The sequence below is a fragment of the Delphinus delphis genome, chromosome 12 (genome assembly GCF_949987515.2).
Source record: "Delphinus delphis chromosome 12, mDelDel1.2, whole genome shotgun sequence".
Classification (NCBI taxonomy): domain Eukaryota; kingdom Metazoa; phylum Chordata; class Mammalia; order Artiodactyla; family Delphinidae; genus Delphinus; species Delphinus delphis.
In genome coordinates, this window is record NC_082694.2 from 31,329,788 (window position 1) to 31,344,362 (window position 14,575).

At 42.1% G+C, this 14,575-nt stretch overlaps 1 protein-coding gene across 3 annotated transcripts in view; it reads right to left on the bottom strand.

Annotated features, from left to right (window-relative positions):
* ANXA4 (annexin A4) overlaps positions 1 to 14,575 on the bottom strand; it is a 69,662-nt gene that overhangs the window by 36,443 nt on the left and 18,644 nt on the right. For 2 of the 3 annotated variants that reach the window (XM_060026431.1, XM_060026433.1), the window contains exon 2: positions 5,375 to 5,427. In XM_060026431.1, the coding sequence (XP_059882414.1) occupies positions 5,375 to 5,377 (3 nt within the window). In that variant the 5' untranslated portion in view covers positions 5,378 to 5,427. Of the gene's footprint in view, positions 1 to 5,374; positions 5,428 to 5,651; positions 5,824 to 14,575 lie in introns of those variants that run through there. The other variant, XM_060026432.1, reaches the window with a different exon arrangement.

Here is a 14,575-nt window from a genome sequence, read left to right on the forward strand (position 1 = left end):
AGGGGAAATATAGCTTAAAAGAGATTAAAAATGCACATCAATAATCATAATGGGTGAACTTATTGGGATCCTGAATCAAACACTAAAAAAAAATGACATTTATGAGACAGTTGGACATTGAACACTGACTTGATATTTGATGCCATTAAGCAACTAGTGTTAACGGTATGATAATGGTATTGTGGTTATATTTTACTTTTTTAAGAGTCTGAATCTTATACACACTGAAAGAGTTTATAGATGAGAGGATAAGATGTCTAGAATTTGCTTCAAAATAACGGGTTGGGGGAAGTAAGTGGAGGTAAAGAAGAAACAAGGCTGACCATGAGTTAATAATTACTGAGTTATTATTATGTAATATAATAGTTACTGACCATGAGTTAATAATAATTATAGGTACGAAGGGGTTCTTTTTAATATTTGGTCTACTTTTGTATGTGTTCACCTTTTTCCATAATAAAAACTTTAAAAATGAAAAAGAAAGAAAATCAGAGAGGTTTCAAGGGCAGAACAAGAACCTTCACAAGCCAGTGAGGAGTTTCTGTTTTATTCTAAATGCAGTAGGAGGCACTGGCAGGTTTTCAGCAAAGGGATGGACGAGATGATCTGATTTACATGTTAAAAAGATCACTTGGGCTGCTGTAGGGAGATACAGAGACTAGTTGAGAATCTGGGCCATGATCCAGGGATATGATGATAGACGAGGGTGAAACAGTAAAAATGGAAAGAGACAGACAGACTCAGCACATGTTTTGGAGCAAAGGCGGCAGAACTTGCCAATGGACTGATGTGGGAGGTGAGGAAAGAAAAGAAGCAAGTGTAACTCTAAATCTTTTTCCCTGAGCAGCCAAGCAGAGAGTGGCATCCTCTACCCAGATGGGGAATGCTGGAGGACTACCAGATTTGGGATGGCAGTGGGGAGTGGGATTTAGAAGTTCTATTTTCAAAATGTTAAGTTTGGGATGTCCATTAAACATCCAAGTGGAGTTGTCAAAAGGATGGCTGGTTATACAACGTAAATCTAGAGGGCAAGTCTAGAGTAATAAATTCAGGACACATCAGCGTTTGGATGGTATTGGACGAAATGACCTAGGGAGAAAGTGAAGAACAGGGGTCCTAGGACAAGCCTGGGCCTCTCCAGCAGAGAAGGACCAGAATGGATAACCAAGAAGGACTGGTCCTTGATGTATAAAGAAAACCAGGACTGTGTGTTGTCCAGAGGCTGAGGAAGGAGGAAGATGTCAGTGCTTGCTAAGGTAGGTGTGAGTAGAGGACACAGAAGGGATGGTCAGATTGGGCAACACGGAAGGTCCTGGTGATCCTGATAAAGGCTTCTGCAGTGGAATGGAGGGGACAGAAGCCTGACCAAGTGGCAGAGGGAAGGATGGGAAGTCACGAGGAGGAGACGGCAGTCTAGACACTGGAGATGAGGATTAGCATCACCGGAAACGACCAGCATGCCTTAAAGTGAGAAATACTCTGATGCATACAAGGGACAAAAAGTTAGTGAATCTGGGCTTCCCTGGTGGCGCAGTGGCTGAGAGTCCGCCTGCCGATGCAGGGGACACGGGTTTGTGACCCGGTCCGGGAAGATCCCACATGCCGCACAGCGGCTGGGCCCGTGAGCCATGGCCGCTGAGCCTGCGCGTCCGGAGCCTGTGCTCTGCAGCGGGAGAGGCCACAACAGTGAGAGGCCCGCGTAACGCAAAAAAACAAAAAACCAAACCAAACAAACAAAAAAAAAGTTAGTGAATCAGACCCTCTGCATATACAGACTACAAATTAAAAACATCAACAAGTAAAACATGGGTTAGTAACCAGTAGGTACCATTCAGTTGACTTATGATTTAGAGATAATGTACTGATTAAGATCGAGGTGCCCTGAGTATTTCTAATCTATTTACTAATTTATTAATGTTATTTATGTACGTGAGGCAGCAAAGAGAAACATAATTCAGTACAAAAGATAAATAAATAGATGAAGAAGTTCAGTGACAGGACACAAAGCATAGAAAATTACAGTAAAGAAGGGGGTAGAAAGGAAACGGAAACAGAGACCTTAAGGGCCTGTGTAATTATTCGACATGAGCCACAGATTTCTCTGTCTAGAAGCCAAACAAGAGGGAACTGCAACCAATAATGAGATTCACAGTGTCCATAAAAGGCAAAGAGATCAATTGCACCAAATTGCATCCCCAAAGAAAGATATGTTGAAGTCCTAACCCCCAGTACCTCAGAATGTGCCCTTGTTTGGAAATACTGTCATTACAATGAATTAATTAATTGTGATTAATTAAAGCAAGATGAGGAAGCCGCTAATTCAACATGACTGGTGTCCTTCTTAGAAAACAGCACGTGAAGACAAAGACACTCAGGGAGAACACCACATGATAATGTGTTGTTGACTCCAATGTCTGTCAAAAAATGCCTAAGATTGCTAGCAAACCACCAGAAGCTAGAAAGAGACAAGGAAGAATTCCCCTACGGATTTCAGAGGGACCATGGCCCTGCCAACATCTTGATTTTGGATTTCTAGCCTCCAGAAATACAAGACAACATATTTCTGTTATTTTAAACCACCCAGTTTGCGGTGCTTTGTTACGGCAGCCTCAGGAAATTCATGCAGGCATTCTACTTGTTTTCTTCTACTGTATATCTGTAGTAATAAGCAAGCTGTGCTTTGCTGTCAGCATTCCAAATGGCCTAGCTCAGCTCTTGACCCCACCAAGACAGCTTTCTGAGTCAAATGTCTCTCAATGTTCTTCTGGAACTCCAGTGTTGAAAAAATTTTGGATGGTACTTAAACACTCTATTTGACTTTTAAAGCAAATTGCGTTGCTGAGGGACACTAGTATGGGATTAAAATTAATATCTAACAAGATGAATCGATAGAGAAATGTGCAAAGATAATACAGCTTATCTATCAGCATCTTTTTTCCAGAACAAGATAAGCCCAGAAAATTGGTTCCTGTTAGCTCTAAAGTATCCATATCAACTAAATTCCAGGGAATAATGTATCATTATCTGTTCCAGGAAGGCAGGGGATTCCACCCCAGGAAGGCTTCTTGTGGCAGCAGGCAAAGGAAACAGGCAGAGGATGTAGGGAAGAATGATGAAAACAAATAGCTAGAAATCAGTGATACATCACAATCAATGAAATGTCATTCAGTTATTAAAATAATAAATAATGATGAAGATAAATGTCAAAAGATGGGAATACGCTACGATGAAATATTTAGCAATGAAAAGGAACAGAGGAACAAACTGCTGATACAGCATCAGGGATGGATTGCAAAAAATATAATGCTGACAATAAAAGAGCACATGCTCTATGATTCCATTTATAGGATGTTCTCAAACAGGCAAAACTAATCTATGGTGAAAACAATCAGAACAATGGTTCCATTTCTGGAGTGGAGTGGAGAGCAGGGTGGGGACTGATCTGGAAGGGGCATAGAGGAACTTCCTGGAGCGATGAAATGTTCTATCTTGATAAGAGGGGTAGGTCACACGATACATACCTTTGTCAAAACTCATCTACCAGTAACCTTAAGAGCTGTGCATTTCATTGTATGTAAATTATACCTCTAAAATTTTTTGGTAAATATTTGAATACAATGGCTTTTAAAACATATTTTCCTTTTAGAAATGTGTCATATGGTCATTGTAGAGATTTGGAAAAAAAATTTTTTTAAGAATTAAGAAGAAAATCTCGGGGGTAGGGGGAGGGATAAATTAGGAGGCTGGGCTTAACATATACAAACTACTATGTATAAAATAGATAACCAACAAGGACCTAATGTATAGCATAGGGAACTATACTCAATATTATGTAATAACCTATAAGGGAAAAGAATCTGAAAAAGAATATATACATAATATATGTATAACTGAATTGCTATGCTGTACACCTGAAATTTACATATTGTAAATCAACTATACTTCAATAAAAAATTTTTAAATAATTAAGAAGAAAAATACAACACCCATAACTCCACCATCGAGAGTAAATAATTTTAATATGCTATAAGATGTAAAATAAACGTGTTAGCATAGCAAAGACTAGAGTGAATACATTAACTGTTCTTTACATTCTTATTACTACTATTTCAAAACCACTGTCATACAAGTAGGGTCTAAAATAAAGTGATGAAAAATAATTGGGAATTACAACATTGTGATTATATTGTATGGTTTTCCTTTCTTTTAAAGAAGCCCTTTATCTGTCCAATAAATAACAGTCATAATGGAAAAACAGGTTCTAGGAGGAAAGATGAGAGCAACTGAGGTAATTTTCCTCAGTGGAAAGCTCACTAAAGGGTCACTTGGTTACTGTCTTCACATGTAGAAAGGCTGCGAGCTTGTTCAGAACAGGAAGACTGTCCCATTAATTATGGGTCCCCAGAGCCAAAAACCATGCACAAAGTAGGGGCACTGTAAACATCTCTGAATAAATGTTGTACATGTCCAGGGAGAACCCATCAAGAACAAATGGATTTTAAAGGACAGCATAAGAGATTTGGTGCAGACACGAGTAAGCCCTTGACTGTCAGAGATGATGAAGAAAATTCTAGAATGTCTAATGTTAAAAAAAAGATGTTAAGAGTATATTACTCTTTGTTCAGGATAGTTTACACATCCATCTTCCTAAAGGGAAGTGTGTAAGTTGGCGGAATGTCTAGTTCCTCTCCAAGTATGAGATTCTACTGCTATTATTTCTTCCTAGAAGACCAGGGATCAAGCATCACCTGCCTATTGAGAAGCTTTATTTGGGCAGGAGAAGGAGAGCAGGTGGCCAGCCTCAGGTACAGCCACGTTTGTAGCTGAAAGGCTCAGCTTCCACAGCAGCAGTGAGCTTTATGGAACTCTCAAAGGGATCCAATTCCCTGCCTGTCCCTGAGATCAGGTAACCAAGCTCTGAGGAGTCCAGTCACAGCCAACAGCAGGAGGCAGATGACAAGTGTTTCTTAGCTGATGAGCCTGAAATGACGGGGTTACACAAAGTGTGGACAGTGGTCATCTCCTAGAGGAGGAAGCTGCGGGATTTTGAGTTTTTCCTTTTTATTTGCCTACAATTTCTAAAATGAATATGTAGTGTTTCTGCAGAGAGAAAACTATAACTTGTTTCTGTATCTCAGGATGTTAGAAGGATTCAAAGGAGTCCCTCTTTGAATGAATTTTCAGGGTCAGGTTACTCACCACCCCTGAAAGAAGTTAAAATGGTGTTTTCGAAAAAAGAAACTGTCTTTCCATTTCCTCGTCCCTCTCCTCTGATGAGCAAACAACTCTTTGTATAAGGCAACAGTCCCTGAGTACACATCCTGTACCTGTCTGCAGCTGGCACCAGGGAGGGTGAGGCACGTCTCCAACTTACCATGACTTTTACTATGTCAGGATCAGAGTTCAGTCAGCCAAGCAGAAGTTTCTCTGTGATAAAAGCAGAAGGGACATTACTGCGATAAGAGAAGTGTCATTAAAATCATTAATCAGGATGACGTACAATTTGCACAAAGTTAAGGCACAGGGAAATAACACCCAATTTCATCAAAAGGCCAGCTACTGATTAGCCAAAGAGACAAGGGCCAGGCTAATCATTAGAGAGAAACTGTGCTAAGGGGCGAGTTAATTACGCCAACAAAATACTGTCCTACCTGCTCTTCTGTTTGGAGATAACACATTACAGAAATCATTCCTCTTGCTTAGTTAGGGTGAGGTACATTGCTTGTACTCAAGCCAAACCTAGATTCTGAACTGGAAGCTCTAGTGGATCAGAAGAGGTGCCTCTCGGAGAGAAAAGAGAATCCGACTGCAACAGGGAAAGCACTGCACTCCAGCCTTTACCCTAAATGAGGGAGTGTGTGTGTGTGCGCACGCGCATTTGTGTATAATGACAGGCCACTGGCCCAACCAACATTAGACTTTTCATTTCCCAATGACCACTTTCACTGCCACCATCTCAGGACTTAAAGGTGCTTCTTCCCTTTAAGCTGCAGCCTTACACGCTCAGCTTGGCCCTTAGTTCTCTTCAACACCCCCTCCTTCAGCAAGAAGCCTGGAGCCATCACTCATTTATTCAGTCGTTTAGAATGCAAGAAATGTCTTTATTGAAGGCAGGCCTCTGAGGAGCAGGCCAACTGGCTTCCTGTTTCCACATCCAGGTCTTATGGAAAAGGTTCCTTTCCTGAGCATTTAGTTGGATGCTTGATACTCAAAGAATCATCCCAGAACCAGAAGCATGGGCATCACGTTGGAGCTTCTTAAAAGTGCAGAATCCCAGGGCTTCCCTGATGGCGCAGTGGTTGAGAATCTGCCCGCTAATGCAGGGGACACAGGTTCGAGCCCTGGTCTGGGAGGATCCCACATGCCGCGGAGCAACTAGGCTCGTGAGCCACAACTACTGAGCCTGCGCGTCTGGAGCCTGTGCTCCGCAACAAGAGAGGCGGTGATAGCGAGAGGCCCGCGCACCGCGATGAAGAGTGGCCCCCGCTCGCCGCAACTAGAGAAAAGTCCTGAGAAAGTCCTCGCACAGAAACGAAGACCCAACACAGCCAAAAATAAATAAATAAAAAAGATTTAAAAAATAAATTAAAAAAATTTTTACAAAGTGCAGAATCCCAGGCCGCCACTCCAGACCTACTGCCAGAATATGCGTTTTAACAAGATTCCCTGAATATCTGTCCACACAGTGGTTTGAAAAGCACTGGCCTAGATAACCCTGCCAGGCAGCCCTTTTCAATCGTTCTCCCAGAATAACTACATCCTTCTTGCCCCACTTTATCACCAACTGAGTTATGTTTGGCCACGTTCATTCTTCATCTTCCACTTTCTGAGGCTTAGCTCATTCTTCCTTGTTTCCCATCACTCGCTACAGACTTATCTCCTATGACCTAGGGGTCAATCCCTTCCTACGGGGAATGTCCACTGGCTCTGGGGCACAGCCGGAGCAAAGGTGCAGAGGTGGGAATGAGCAGTGGCTTCAGGGACAAGAAGGTGACGAGGCTGCTGGAGCAGAGGGCTCCTTACAGGGAAGGCTCAGAGATACGGGTGGAAAAGCAGGTGGGGAACTGATTACCAAGGGCCCTGTACGTGCACCTGAGGAGTCTGACTTACACTGTAGGAATGGGAAAACAGTGAAAAGGTTTGGGTTTTGCAGAGAAATGATGTAAGACAAAATATACTTCAGCAAGTTACTATACTAGAGGGTAGACTAGAGTCAGAGACAAGGGGTCAGGAAGGCTCGAGGTATTAGTACAGGAACAAAGATCTGCACTAAAACAGAGGCAAAGATCTGGGTAGGATGTGGCCCCTGGAATAGGATATACACATGAGATATTTGGAAGGAAGACTTTATTGGATTTAGTGGCTCCTAAACTATATGGATTTATTCATTCAATCACTAAATATTCATAACACACCTCTATATCCCAGACACTGTTCTAGTTGATAGAGATAATACAGTGAATAAGACAAAGAACCTGCCTTCATGGAGCTTACAATGTACCAGGAAAGACAGACAACAAACAAACAAATGAATACGTAAGGCAATTTCAGATACCAGTAAGATGAAGATATAACAGGATAATGGTATAGAAGAGGGATTGGCAAACTTCAGCTCAGGGGCCAAATTCTATCTTTCTACAGTCTACAAGCTAAGAATGGTTTTTTACATTTTCAACAGTTGATCAAAAATCAAAAGAATAATATTTGATGACACATTAACATTATATAAAATTCAAATTTCAGTGGTGGCTTGAGCAAAGCTTTCTGGAAATACTGAGAGTCATTATTCAATGAGCTAGAAATGTTTTACTAAAGGAAAAAACTGTATCACACTTGAACACAGGGTGCTTTTAGCCAGACAATTTATTTTAAAACTTGGACAGCACACAGCATAAGTCCATTTATATAAAGACAGCTGTTGTATATTTATTATTTACTAGTACCAACAGAGTTTCTAAATAGATTTTAGAAATGAATGCAGTAAAAGGCACCCTTTGATTCTTTCATTAGATGTCAGGTAATACGTGTAAAGTGAACCCACACACATGCTTACTAGCACAGTATCTGGCACCTCAATAACTCTTGGCAAGAATGGGGGAAGGAATCGAACACCCCCCTCTCCCAATAGAGAATTGCTGTAGGCCTCTTCTTAATTGCGCAGAATAATCAGCCTCCAGAGGATGAAAGGCCCTTCTACCTGAAACTCCATCCCTAAAAGGCCACCCGCACGTCCGCAGGCCTGCAGAGCCAAGGATTCTTTATAGGAATCCTCTTCTGCCTCAGCCTCCTTGATCCATTTGCTCTTTCTCTCGGAAGGCCAGCCTACAGTCACATAAACTGACCAGTGTGATCGAGTTCACAACGACTCAGACTTTGTATTGGGGTTGTACAAGCTCCTTTGTGGCTCACAAGGGGGCAAATAATTAGCAACTTGCCTCAGTCTTTACATCTGTGAAATGCAGACACACTCAGTCTTGGGTGTCACTCCAATGACCTTAAAAGCATCAGGACACTTCAAGATGGAAAGATGAAGGCTGAAGGGACCATATGTTTGCGATGCCTTTTAAAAAAAAAACTATGGGTTATGCAGTGGGTGGGAAACTGCATCTTCTTTATAATATGGGAACTCCTCACCTAGGGCTCAGGATAGGATTCCTGAAGATTTTAGGACATAGTTTTAGAGCAACTGAAAGAAAGCTGGGAACTAAATGTAAGAGACTTATCCCAATGGCAGTTACATAAGGGAATAATAAGTTATAAATAAGTTCAACCTATTTCAAGTAAGATTACATACACTTTCAGAAATAATTTATGATGAATGCATAAAGAAAAATTAGGTATGTCGAGAACACATCCCTACTGTTTTCCTCTAGTATGTCCAGAAGGATAATAATTGCACTACCCTGCAGTCTGCCCTATTGTATCACTGCCCGAAATTGGCAAGCCAGGTACTGACTCAAGCATAAAGTTTCTCCTGTCCTTACGGCAGACTGCAGGTATGTGAACAAGGCCCTGACTCCTGGTAATATTTCAGTAGGCCATATAGGCAGCAGTGTGGTGCATTCCTCCCCACTCACCCAGAATTTGGAAAGCAGGCAAATTAGACTCGCTAGTAAAATCAGTAAATAATCATCAAAACAAAGATATGCAAACTCATCTCAAGGAGAAAGAATGGCTTCCGAGATGAAGCTAGCTTGCTGAAGGGTATTAAGACATATTTAAAGAAAAATTGTGTCCACCAACAATGCAAGCTCAACCCAAAACCATCAGAGAAGAGTACTTTGAAATATTTATCAAAACCCTGGCCTCAAGAAAGGGTGGCTTGGCCCCACAATCAATGGTTCAGGCGCCAGACATTTCCCCACTATGAAGATGAATTTTATCCATTTAAAACGCTTTGTTTTGATTCCTCGGGTGCCAAGCAACCTCTGGACTAGAGTTTGGCTTCCCATGTGGACCTGTCTACAAAGCACTGGAGTCTGAGGACTTTTGTCTAAGTAACAGTTATATTTCTCAACATAAATAAATTAGCGTGTGCAAGCATGTGAATGCATTATGTGTGATAAGCCTATAAATATGAACCCGTCCCTGAGAGGTGAACCCCTTCCTGATGTGCTAACAAATACAATTTCTCTGGTACTGCTGGATGCGGCACCATGATGAATTCACCCCAGTACCACATGCTCTCCTTGAGACCCCAACATAACTTGGCAGCCTCCGTTCAAATTCATAACAGTGACTCACATGCCAGGACAGGCAACCTCCACCTTCATTGTGAAGGGATCTGATGTCCTTGTGACACATTCTTACTGAATCCTTCTCCTCCCTGGAAGATCACATGTGAGTGAGTCATTCACCATTTTTCTTTGGTACATGGTTTCATTTTACATCCCACAGGATGACAAATTTAAACATTTAGTCTGTAGATCTGTGGAGTGCGAGTGGGCCCCACCCAGGCACTAAAGGTTTTTAAAACTGTCTATGAAATGGGAACATGAAAGCAACTCTTTTTCCTTGGAACTCAGATTCTTCTAAAGGTAAAGGATGGACTTCCCTGGTGGCACAGTGGGTAAGAAGACTCTGCGCTCCCAATGCAGGGGGCCTGGGTTTGATCCCTGGTCAGGGAACTAGATCTCACATGCATGCCGCAACTAAGAGTTCTCATGGCACAACTAAGGAGCACACGTGCCACAACTAAGGAGCCTGCCTGCCACAACTAAGACCCGGCGCAACCAAATAAATAAATAAATAATAAAAACAAAGGAAATTTTGTTGCCGGGATGGCGTTTTCGTTTTCAAACATTTAATCCAAGGCAAAGTGTGCAAGCTAAATGAATGGAAAGTTGGAAACCTATTTGTTAAGCAATTACAGGGAAGAATCTATTCCAACCCATCATCTGGCAAGTAACTTATTAACAGTCTTTTGTCCAAATTTTAGCCACTTATTCATAGCATTGTTGGAAACAGTAATAATAATTTCAATCCACAAATAATTAAAAAACACAGGTTTTACATATAATTTAAAACATCCCCACTCCTTCTCTACCATTCCTACATCATGCCAAAGTCTATTAAAGTTTTCTACTCTGATTCCTTTGTCCAAAAGGCAGGGAGAAGGAGGGAAGGAGCATTTATTAAACACTCTTCTACATGATCTTAATCTACCCAGTAACCTTTGGAATCATGATATTATCTCCACTTTACAAACCAACTGGGTGATATAATAATGAAAGCTGGCTATGGTGAGTTCTATATTGTATCAAGAGATAAGATTAGAAAAATAAAAAGAGCAATGAGGTGGCTTTAATGATTGCCGGAGAGCTGGTTGGGCCCTGCACTCTTAGTTCAATGCTTGCTTTGCTACATGTCCTTTCTACTTCACATAATACCTCAGTGTCCCCTCCCCACGCACAAGCTTCAAGCAGGGCACAAATCAACGCATATTCTAATAACTTTTATAAGTGTTTCTCTGGGTACTGTATTCATCTTCCATAATATAAGGCTTCAAATTTTCCTAAGTAATTTTCTTTCATTATCTGAATGACTCCAAATGCTACCTGTGGACTGGAGATCTTTGGAATTCTGGTTGGCTGTTTTTTTTGTTGGTGGTGGTGTTTTTAAATTATTCTGCCTTTTAACTGCAGACAAACTTCCCCTTGTCCTCTCAGGCTAGTGACCGTAGAAACAAGAAGCTGATGCACTGGTAACACCAATTATTGCTCTCAATCATGGAACTGATAGGATAGTTTCACTGATGTTTCACGCTCATTCATTCAACAAATATGATCTGAATGCCTGCCCCAGGCTAGGTACCATGCTAGGTGCGAAAAGGCACACCTTCATCACCCCGTCTATTCCCTTCATACAGAAAATTATCCCCTGTGCCTTGTCTGTTCAAGAGTAGCCTATGAGTAAAAAAAAAATCCTGCAGGCGGTTGGCGAGAACTCTGCTGAACTTCCTTCCCATTGCAAGGACTCTACAACCTTTCTGAAGGCTCATCTCCTAGCCTTTAATCTCCTCCTTCTGGTCCTGGGGCTCACTCCGCCGTGCGACAGCCTCTGCCACTGCTCAGCATCAGGAATGCTGGCCTTGTATTCCTTGTCATGTGTGCTGGAGCTGGAGGGACTTTATTTTTAAATAAATATTTATTGACCATTTAGTTATACTGTGCGCCTGGGTCCTTTATCAATACTCTATCTTTTCGCCTTCTCATTGTACAGTGAACTGGGCATGATAACTTAAATTTTAGAAAAGTTAAGCATGATGCCCAAAGTCACTCATGTAGCGGGTGGTAGGAGCTGTGTTTTCAGTCACAGCCGTGACCCTAGAGACCTTTATACTCTACCACGTTAAATGCAGGCATGTGTACACACGTGTACCATTATGCATTAGGGCAGGCGTAATGCTAGAAGCTTTTAGAGTAATAATGGAATCAAAACTTTAAATTGTCACTTCTTTTGCTGAGCTAAATACTTTCTTCTTCTTCATGTCTTTAACAAGCTGGATGCAAAACAAAACAACAACAAAAACATTCCTCTCCCAGACTTATCCATTGGAAACTAGACCACACTTTGACTGGCAGACAGCTCCCAGTCAACAGTGTTGATTACAAGACTGTTGGCTATTTGAAGAGACCATGTTTCTAACCCCACACGCCCCTGCCCTAGTTCAGCCGTCCAGCCTTTCCAGTGGGAGAACAAGGCAACATGGCTCTGTGACAGTGTCTCTTGGAGTTGACACGTGGCCAGAGTCGTGCCATTTCCAGCTGAGAGGGACATAAGGAGTCCATCCAGGCGCATTCTGTGCTTCTCCCCCCCATAACAGGGCCCAGAATCCTGTACTCAGTGCAGGGGTTCCAACCACAATATCAAAGTACCCCAAGTGCAGCCTGCTTCAGACTGACTGATGCATCACAACCTTGGGATAGTTTGAGTCCAGTGTCAAAGGTTTAAAATAATGGACCCATTTGGTTATGTTTATCCTAATGTCAGCAATATTTAGACTCACCAGTGTACACGAGTAGGGAGAGAAAGAAGGGTTGCTAGAAATAGCTCTTCCGGCTTATGCTACGAACCGAAAACAGCACGGGCTTTCATTCAAAGTCTAACATGGATTTGGCGCAGCTCTGACATGTTTTCCCAAGCCCCAGATGCCAGTTTACTTACGCTATTAGAGGCAGTGCCCCTCCAGAATTAAGTCACAACTATTCTTTTGATCTCCCAGAGTTGATTTTTCCCCCCATTTCAGATCAAAACGTCTAGCAAACCACAGGTGAGAGAGCAATCCAAGGCCATGATGTAAGTACACAAAGAAAGAGGGAGTAGAAATGGAGCGGAAATGCCTGCCCCAGAAAGAGCTCATTTCCACCAGTGCTGGATTTTAAGGGTAGAGAAGGCTACAGAGAGCGCCCAGCCCACCCCTTCATGTAGACATGAGATAGCCCTGTCTACAGGTAAGTGGTGGGTTCGCCTCTGGGTAACATGCGTGGTAATAACGTGTTGGATTCATTCACTGACCCAAGGTCTGGCAGGTGCTGGCAGCATGGGTGGGACAGGTTCACACTAGTACAGGAGAATCCGTGCTGTCCTTATGATGGGAAACACCCGTGGGAAGGTCCAAATCTGAGGGTGGTGCAGCCAACGCCACAGTCCAACTGGGGTTTATTTCTCACCCACATAGGAGAATATATTCTCCACCCTGAAGTAGGCAGAGATTTCTTAGATAGGACACAAAAAAGTACTAGCCATAAAAGCCAATATTGACAAGATTCATCAAAATAAAAAAGGTTTGCTCAATAAAAGACACTATTAAGAAAATTAACAGAAGAGCCATAGATTGGGGAAAAATATTCACTGCACATACATCTGACAAAGGACTTGAATCAAGAGTATATAAAGAACTAAAAATCATAACACAAGGATGAACAAGGCAATTTTTTAAATGGGCAAAAGGCTTGAACAGACACTTCACAAAAGATATATGAATGATCAGTAAGTATATGAAAACATGCTTGTTATTGGTTATGCAGAAAATACAAATTAAAACCACAATGAGATACCATTTCACATCCCCTAAAATGGTGAAAAAAAAGGGGGGTCGGCTTCCCTGGTGGCGCGGTGGTTGGGAGTCCGCCTGCCGATGCAGGGGACACGGGTTCGTGCCCCGGTCCGGGAAGATCCCACATGCCGCGGAGCGGCTGGTCCTGTGAACCACGGCCGCTGAGCCTGCGCGTCCGGAGCCTGTGCTCCGCAACGGGAGAGGCCACAGCAGTGGGAGGCCTGCGTACCGCAAAAAAAAAAAAACGGAAAACAAAAACCGGACATTATTAAATGTTAGAGAAGATATAGAGCAACTGAAACTTTCAAACACTGTGAACTTGAGAGAACTATTCGGCAGTTTAAAATAAGGTTAAAGATGAATCTACCCTTTGACTCAGGATTCCATCTCTTATTTACCCAAGATAAGTGAAAACCCATATCCACAAAAACACTTGGGCAAGAGGGTTCACATGAGCCCTATTCACAACTGCTCCAAACTGGAGACAGCTCAAACTGGAGACAGCTCAATAGTCAACAAATTGCAGAATATTCATGCAATGGAATACTATTCAGTAAACTACTGATATAGTGATAACATGGATGAATCTAAAATATTATTCTGAGTGAATGAAGCCAAATAAAGTGTTTATATGAAATTTATATGAAATTCTAGAAAAAACAAAGCTAATGTATAATGCCAGAAAGCAAAAAATGGTTGCCTAGGGTCAGGGGTTGGCGGGTGGTGGTGAGGCGGAGGGGATATACCTGCCCAGGAGCATGAGGAAAGGAACTTTAGGGGGTGACTGAAATGTTCCTTATCTTGACTGGGGCAGTGGTACCCAGCTGTATACATTTGTCAAAACTCATTGAACTCACCTCACACCCATTAGGATGGCTACTACTAAAACAAAACAAAATGGGACTTCCCTGGCAGTCCAATGGTTAAGACTCTGAGCTTCCACTGCGGGGGTGCAGGTTTGATCCCTGTCAGGGAACTAAGATCCCACATGGTGCGGCCAAAAAACAGAAACAAAAA